The 8,605-nt window shown below is 42.4% G+C and overlaps 1 protein-coding gene across 2 annotated transcripts; it reads right to left on the reverse strand.

The window, feature by feature from the left end:
• Window positions 1-1,291: 1,291 nt before the first annotated feature.
• Window positions 1,292-8,216, reverse strand: TENT5A (terminal nucleotidyltransferase 5A). 2 transcript variants are annotated; one of them, XM_033102753.1, is made up of 3 exons: window positions 7,931-8,216; window positions 7,109-7,667; window positions 1,292-5,996 (listed from the first exon to the last, which is right to left on the reverse strand). In XM_033102753.1, exons 2-3 carry the CDS (start codon window positions 7,628-7,630, stop codon window positions 5,220-5,222), a joined length of 1,299 nt encoding a protein of 432 aa, XP_032958644.1. In that variant the 5' UTR covers window positions 7,631-7,667; window positions 7,931-8,216; the 3' UTR covers window positions 1,292-5,219. The 2 variants fall into 2 exon arrangements, with proteins under 2 accessions (XP_032958644.1, XP_032958643.1); XM_033102752.1 differs by having other exon boundaries at window positions 7,876-8,168.
• Between the last annotated feature and the right edge of the window lie 389 nt (window positions 8,217-8,605).

An 8,605-nucleotide genomic window follows, 5' to 3' on the forward strand; every position in this document is an offset into this window, starting at 1 on the left:
TTTTAAAATATCTCCCCGCCTCTACTACCTAAATATATTTGCTATCATACTGAAGGACATTCATGTCATTTACTTCAAGCTTGGTTCTAAGAAGGAAATTATAGTTTAATTTCTGAAGTATTTGATGATTTTAATAGTTCTTATTCTACCTTATATTTAAAGACCATGATTTTAATTTCCTTGTTTTTGCTTTTGGGTATTAATTTTTGTCTTTTGTTTTTCTTCTTAAAGAACTGAATGTTTAGGGCATGAGGTTCCTAAGGAAAGGAAGGGTGGGTTCTCTCTAGGCTTCGCTAAATGCAGCCTGGTAATTCAACCAGAAATAGCTGGGTGTATCTAAGTCTAGGAGGAGCTTAATATGTACTGCACTTATTCAAACCTTGTTTAAAAAGAATTATGATGACCACAGACAGATGAGGGACTGGTGCAGATGGATGAAGAGGTTGCAACAAAAGAAGATGAGAATGACACAAAATTACCCTTGTATCAAACAAAATAACCACCTTGTATTTTTATGATGTGTATGTGTGGGAGGCTGTCTTTTAATACCAGGAGTGGCTCTTTCATAGATGTAGTGTCAAGTATGCATTCCATCTAACATCAAGACTCTAACTATTTTTAAAAACCACCAGTAGGTCCTTTAATAGCCTAGGATTACCAAATTCTCATGCTACTAGGATTGAGAAAGTCTCCAAAATTACACAAAGAAAATATTTAATTAAAAAATAAATGCATGCCCCCTGGTGATCTGAACAGGTGAGATCATGTAAATGCTAGTCAAAAGGGTGATTTCTTTGCACTCAGCACAGGCACACACACGCGAGACAACATATTAGATGCTATGATTGCTCTCCCTTCTACTTTTCCTCTGAATAACAGTATAGAGCCCCAAACAGAAAACGTATATAAAATCACTGATGACTGATGAATACCAAGCACTTGACCTACTCACGAATACCAAGGCCTACTCGGGGCTACTAGCGCCCTGTAGTCCAGAGCCATGAGTCTCTACCGATATTGGAAAACAGCTTTTCTGAGTCACTTAACACAGCGAAGTTAGTGCCCAAAGAAAACAATTTTGGCACCCATTGAATTATTTTGGAGCTAAATGAGCCAGTCAGAGATGGGCTGGCTGAAAGCTGAGTGTTTTAATTTATTATACTCCAATCACAAAGTTGCTAAAGGCTGGTCTTCTCCAAATACCGCCTTGTCTTTTCTCATGGACACAGTTTGGGATTCAGAGGACATGATCTTTAGCCAGCAGACACCAAGAACAACAGACACAAATGAATAGAAAAAAATAACTTCTTTTTATTTACAAAAAAAAAAAATCCAAATATTGGATGCTGTAAACAAAATTCACGATCTGTTCCCTCTAGCACTGATTCAAACATGTCAGTTTTTAAGAGTCCATTCTCCATCAACTCCTTTTCTGCCTGTGGCACAGTCTAAAGTCAATATTCCAAAAGAGTGACCCAAGGTGCAGCTTGCTGCAACAGGACGTCTCAGAGCAGGCAATGGTTGGAGAGAGGTTGGAGAGAGAGACAGCCAGCGGGCAGAGCCTCCTCCATTCCGCAAGACTTTTGCAGCAAGTCTTGCCAGTTATCTTGACATCTTCCAACTTTGTACTTTTACCACGTACTTTGTTTGCAAGCCATTATTACAACAAAATATTACATAGAGATTCTTTCGTAGCACTGAAAAGGCTATGCTATAAGAAATCTTAAAGATTATATTCAAATAGGTACTATATATAAAATTATTTTTTTTTAACTTTTTGGTTTCATCTAATACACTTTGTCTTCAAACAACAAAAAAGCTTATTTTTGAACTGCTGACAGCTTTCAACATAATACATTTCATTTACAAAATAGTTCACAATATTTATTTGACAAGCATTGCATTGAAAACAACTTTATGCACAGTAAAGCAACCAACATTAAGCAAACAGAGGTGGCAAAACAGTATGTTCACTTTTCTTTGCATTTCCTCCTTGGTTTGGCTTACAGATATTCTTCCATCCTTGCCTATTTTTGGAACCATGTTAAAATAGTCCACCCAGTATCAAAGTGAGCAGATACTTGATCTCATTCCTGGAAGGGAAAAGTCCTAGCAAAGTAGGACTTCTTGAAGCAACTAGATTTACTGCAAACTAAGTAAACTTTTTAATAGGCATTGTCATGGGTGAAATGTCCTGACATGCCAGACTGGACAGGTGAAAAGAGCCTCTCTAGAAGATAAAACTTCTTCCTGTTTTAAAATAATAGCACAGTAGGCTGGATAAACACAAAAGCAAGCAAATCACAGGCACTAATCAGGAGTTGAGAACTGTTCTTTTCTCTGACCTATACACATGGATCTCTTTCACCAGACATTCAAATTTTTAGGCCACACATCCACAAAGAAAGACATATATTCCACTGTTTGTTCAACTACATATGCACAAGACTATAGTACATACAAAATAGAAATAAATTATGTAAGTTTTAAAGTATAAATGCCGAAGGTTGTCTTGAGTACAGCCTGTTCTATCTGAATGCCGGGTGCTGGCACTTTCAACTATGCTACCAACCGTGGAATAAGCAAGAACATAAATATTTGAGAAAACAAATGAAAAGTGTATTATCAAATAAGGCCGCTCCAAACAAAAATCTGTGTCATAAATTAATAGCAGGTTGTTGCCATGGCAGAGCCAGAGACCTCCAGATTCCTTTAAAAATAGTGGACAACTCATTTGTCAAGAGAGGATGAGAAGGATGAAGGCAGATTACCAGCTGCTCCGATGTTCCCGAGCATTCCCTTAGTTTTCTTTTAGAAAACTTCCAAACAGGTAAACAGGAGGAGCTCTGGTTTCTGATAGTTAAGTATCAGGCTTATTCTGCAAATGGACTAGTATTTCCTGGGAATTCACAATTAATTTTTCAAACCCAGGGCTGGAGTGAAGGAGACTGAGCCAACATGGGAAAAGGAAGAGTTCCCTAGGAAGCAGTGAGTGGCAGTGCAGTAGCTGTTACAGCTAGGACAGAATTCACAGGGAAGCTGCTACAGCAAACCCATCAAGTTCCTGTTAAGGCTTCAAAGAAAGATGTGCAAAAGGTAGTTCAGGTGGATTAATTTAGCACTGAGCATCTGAGTGATGCCCAGATAACAAACAAATTACACTGCCAATAGGATGATGCTATTCTCTTCCCCAATCCCTCTTTAACTGGCCATAAAAAACTGGTTGGTTCTTCAGAGAAATTATCATAGTAAGCATTCATCCAGAGTTGATAAGGATTACGTGGCTATTTCACAATACAAAGGGAAGGTTTTTATGTGTTAGTTTTGTTTTTAACAAATTGATTTCCAGAGACCAGTGTCCAAAGGAATTAAGGGCTGGGAGAAGGGATGGTGTCAGGACTAGCTGTCATTGAACTGAAATAGTAATACCAGTTCATTTCACAAAGGTATAACTGGGAAAGAGAATATAAAGTTGGATTTGAGTCAATGCAAAGTGATTGAATTTAAAGTACAGTACTAAATATTTAAATGCAGTGTGACAACCAGATTAGAGATGTTTCATATTGGCATGAATTTATAAAATTTTATATATAATATATATCTCATATATAAATTTTAGGCAATTGTGCAAATACTCTTTAAAAAGGGTCATTTCACATTTACTAAATTCTAGTGGTCCTGTAATGCAGAATGCATTCATTAAAAAATTTATTTAAATATTAATAAGTAGTGTTCAGATCACCAGAAGTTATTTTTAGCAGTCAGGGATTTAAATAGACTATCACTGATCAATGATCCACTGGATTATACACCATGGAAGCATGCAAGTATTACAAAAAAATAAAAGGGTTCAAACTGTCAAAATGGCACTTCAGTATAAAAAAAAGAGTGCTCTGCCAAACAAATATTCTCCCATTTGTGGAATTCTATGGCTCACATAAAAAGGAAAAACACTCACTAAAAATGTATAATTTCTGCTCTTCCTATCAAATATATTACTTGTTTTCCTCCTTCATTTGCTTTAATATTTTTAGATGTGGGTTTTAATTCATCAATGCAATATGCCCACATCTCAGGTCATCCTGTTGAAAACATAAAAACACAGTATTTAAACATTTCCTATTTGCTACATTATTCTAGACCATAGTCAATGTTTTGTGTGTATATATTCGTCACAAATATGAATATATACACACATAATATACATACACATACATATGTATCTATGATAATGTCACACCAACAATGTTAACTTTATACAAGTATTTGCCAAGAAAAAATAGGGCATTTCCTCCACCATTCACAAGCTTATGTGTTGTTTTATTTTCTTCTTTAGTCCCTGATAAAATAAAATAATCATTAAACCTTAAAAGTTTTCCACTCCAAATTTTCAAAAGGCAACAGGCACTTTGATGTATATTGGCGTGTAACAAATATAGTAACTCTTTATATATTCTACTATATCTCTTCTACTTGGGTATTTTTATCTGTTAAATCTTTGGTCCTTGAGCATTACTTTCTTTGCTACAGCTGTTTTTGCTTGCATTTTCACATTTTAAAAATGCGAGCTATGCATGCAGCTGGAAATAATGGATTGTGTCATCATAGTTCTGCTGTTTGTTATGAAAACTGCACCAACCTACTACTGTTCATTTAGAGCAAGCCGTTTCTGTTAGCACAATAGAATAATTTAACAGAAAGTACTTGCTACAAGCCTCAGGTAGTAAACCCAATGTCGGAGTTCCCCTTCTTCTTGTGTTGTTACTATATGAATTTCTGATTTGATAATTAAGTTGAGGGGAAACCTTTTATCCTTTCTATTTTCCCTTTTGTGAATTCCATCTTATGAGAAACTTCACTTTTCTTTCTTACGGCAAAGCTATGGGAGCAAGGTACTGCAAACCCATATTGTCATCAAGCATTTTTTTCCCATGTTATTTTAGGAGAACCTGTTTGCTTTGAATGACAGGTCTCTTTTGTTTCAGGATAGAATCCAATTGGATAGGAGGACCGGGTGGGTAGGTTGCTGGTGGGTGGGGATCATTTGGAGATCACGCTCCCATACCTATGAAAGGATCCACAAGCTTTGCCAAGCTTAAAACCAGGAGCAGATCATCATTGCACAAAACACGTCCCTAATCAGGGCTGGGTCATTCAGCCTTCCCTCCCCCCCTTTCTTGTCTGAAATGGCTTCCCCACAGGACATTTTAAAATAATTCTTAATTGCAGGGTAGCCAAGTGGAGTATGTCTGTTGCTGGCATGTGAATACTGGCTGGACTTGTGCAATGTAGTAATTGCTAAAGTTGGCATCTGCTACATAGGGGGCCGGTTGGTAATAGCAAGTGACATTGGCCACATTAGGGATGACATTTTGGTCAGCTAGCACCCGGATAGCCAGCATTGTGATAAGGTTTAAAGTCTGTCTTCTTTCATGTCCCATCAGGCACACTGTACTCTCATTTACCACTCCATGAAGGGTCATGAGATAGTCATACTTGCGGTCTTCCAACCCCACGAAGTGGTTCTGTAAATAGGACTCCAGTTTTCTCTGCTGTTCTCCAATGTCTGAGAAGTCGATGAAAAACCTGGAACACATATACCTCTGAAGGGTCTTGATCTCATCAGAGGCAGGCCTAAAGCCCCTCACTAAGAGGTTGCAGTACTTAAGCAAGCCTCCCCCTCTGATTTCCTCTGGGTTCCTGGTGGCAATGATCTTGTTACAAAGGTGATCAAAGGCTTCGTGGAAATCACCATAGACGCTCTCACCGATTATCGTGGGGTGAAATGTTTCAGTCATTGGGTTCTCTGAACATTCGTAAAAGAGGAGAAGAGAGTCTAATTTGATTTGAAAAGAATCTACACTAAATTCAAACTGCCTCCGGAGGGAATCCACAAATTTCAGTTCCACATTTTTGCCACTGTTGTTTGACAGGGATATAAGACTCCAGCGGTCAGAGTCATTGCACACTTTAACCATTTTCTGCACATAAGCTTCCTACAATTCAAAAGATAAAACAAGAAGATAAGCATACCTAGAAAAGATCATAAATAAATACGTCTTCACAGATGAGATTCATTTTGCTCCTTCCCTTTTGTTTTGTCAAGTTTCAGCAAAACACTACCTACAGGCTTAAATAGTCTTCCGAAAACAGAAAAAAAAATACATTTAACGAGTGGTTTTACAGTCTGGGAAGGAGACTAGAAGTAATAATTTGAGGCTTTTGGCAGATGTAGCACAGGACTGAGAGGTTCTGTTGTCTTGTCTGACTTTTGAAGTGTTATTTTTTGAAAATGGTCTTACAGGTACAACATTCACACAATATCCACACAATAATCAAAAGACAGAAGAGGATACAGTGAAAAGTTAGTCTGCCTCTCATCCTTGTCTCTAGTCACCCAGTTCTTCTCCCCCTGAGGCAACAGATGTGATCAGTATCTTGTCTGTCCTTCTAGGGGTACTCAGCAGTTACAATCAAAATGAACTATATTAGGACATTCTGGGAGGCTGATTCCTCAGACAATTTTAACTAAACATATAAAACGCGCTTTGAACCAAAGTAGGGAGGGGGGACCCACTATACCTTAACAAATGAACCAACCCGGAGAAGCACCACATTTATCCTAAACACACAGAGTCAGCTAAATGCAGCTAGGAAACCTATTCACATTTTCCAATACAATAAGCTCACTGACTTGGTTCTGCTTCAGGCTGCTATTTTCTCAAAGGCTACATCATAAAATGACTCAAAAAATGATTTACATCATTTCATTCTTCCACTTAGAATCTACTCTGAACAAGGCTCAAGCAAGGAAAGCCAAGAGTTAAAAAATAAGGAGAAGGAAGAGGAGGGAGGGCAGAGGAGGAAGCAGAAGAATTGTGGCGCTGAAGCACCAAGTCAAGTACAACGCTCAACACTGTTCCACGCACCTTACTTGACTCATTTTTCTTTTTTAAATCAAAAGCAAAGTAAATAAGCGCGCCCAAAGCTGTCACGGCCGCAGATCTGTGGCATCAAACACAAGTCCCTCTGAAAACCCCTTTCCCTCGGCCCGCCGCACCCCAGCCCAGCCCGGGTGCGGACCCCAGCCCAAGTCGGGGGGCTTTACCTTGAGCGTGAGTGGTGTGATCTTCTCTTTGTTCACCCCTTCGGGTAAGAAGTCCAACAGGCAGTCCAGCACGACGTCCTTCACAGTCTGAAACTCCTCTTCCCCGCGCAGGTCGGCGCAGAAGATGAGGTCCAGGTCCTTGTAGCCCAGGCCGCTGTCCTGGTGCAGGACATGGCTGGCGGCCGAGCCGTTGAGGCGCACGTCGCGGACGCCGATGCACTTCTCCGCCAGCCGTCGCCGCACCACCTTCACGATCAGGCTCGGCTGCAGCTCGAGCGTGGGGAAGTTGCCGCGCCCGTGGATCGGGATGATCTCGCTCAGGATGCCGTCCAGCCGCTGCACTTGCTCCCAGTTCAGCACGTTGCAGTGCGCCGTGGAGCTTTCGCAATAGTCCAAGCAATGCCCGCCGAAACCGCCGCTGACGACGACTTCGCCGCCGCTAAAGTCGCCGCCCAGGGGGATGTAGGGGCCGCCGGCCAGCTCGTCCTCGACCATGGCAAAGTACCCCTCGCCTTCCGCCATGAAGTGCCCGCCGAATGCCACTTGGCCCTGGTCGGTCCTAAAAGAAGAAAGGAAAAAAAAAAAAGAGGGGAGAAGAAGCTAGGTGAGGACGCCTGGCTGCGAACAGGAGCCCGTAGAGGAAAGAGCGCGCCCCCTCCCCGGTTCGCTCCCTGACCGACTTGGGGACTGACTCCTCTGAGACTCTTCCTCCCCAGCCCCTCCTGTCCCCAGCCGCGCGCACCGCGCCCCGCAGAGCAGCCCCGCACCAAAAGTATCTCTGATGCATCTGGAAAGCGCAAGCGGGAGTCCCGTCTGTGTCACCTGGAGACGGCCGCCCCTTCTAGGAGCGCAGCGAGCGAGGAACCGCGAAGGGGCAACACTTCCAGGAGCTGCGACTGCGCTCCAGGCAGCGGCGAGCGACTTAGTCCTTCCCAGACCCCAGCCGCCTGAGCTGGCCACTCCCGCCTCTCGCCCCCGCCCGCGCTGCTGCCGTCTCAGCTGCGGTGGTCCTAGAGGTGGCGGCTCCTACTACTGTTGCCGCCGCCGCACACGCTCCGGTCTCTGGAGCTTTAGCACTTATGCGAGGGAAACGTCTTCAGTACTTTTTTTATACCGGGCCTCTCCGCGCTTCCGGGGCCCTGGCGCAGCGCGTTCGCCACACCCTCCTCATCTGCATAGGGCGCCGCCCCTGCCCGCCGGCGGACGGAGCGCGGAGCTGCCCGCGCGCTGAGCCCCCGGGGCCCAGCCAAGCGGTTTTCAGAGCCCCAGGCCAGTGGCAGTACTTGTGCGCGTATATTACGTGCGTGTATTTATACATATATCTCTCTTACATACAGCCCCCTCGCCCATGCGTGTTTTTTTTTCCCCAACGGAGGAGACAAAAATGTCTCACGGGTCCTAAGTGGTCCTCAAAACTGGAACATAACTAAAACCTCGCAACTACAGAAACTTCCCAAACATAAAATTCTCGCCAGATGTGGTGGGTTCTTACAGATG

Source organism: Rhinolophus ferrumequinum, chromosome 3 (assembly GCF_004115265.2).
Source record: "Rhinolophus ferrumequinum isolate MPI-CBG mRhiFer1 chromosome 3, mRhiFer1_v1.p, whole genome shotgun sequence".
Classification (NCBI taxonomy): Eukaryota; Metazoa; Chordata; class Mammalia; order Chiroptera; family Rhinolophidae; genus Rhinolophus; species Rhinolophus ferrumequinum.

Coding starts and splice junctions, on each gene's coding strand:
- TENT5A (XM_033102752.1), bottom strand. CDS start 7,895: ATGCATCAGAGATACTTTTG. Junction 7,668..7,875: donor ATGCATCAGAGATACTTTTG/GTGCGGGGCTGC, acceptor TTCTTCTTTTAG/GACCGACCAGGGCCAAGTGG. Junction 5,997..7,108: donor TCACACCACTCACGCTCAAG/GTAAAGCCCCCC, acceptor TTTGAATTGTAG/GAAGCTTATGTGCAGAAAAT.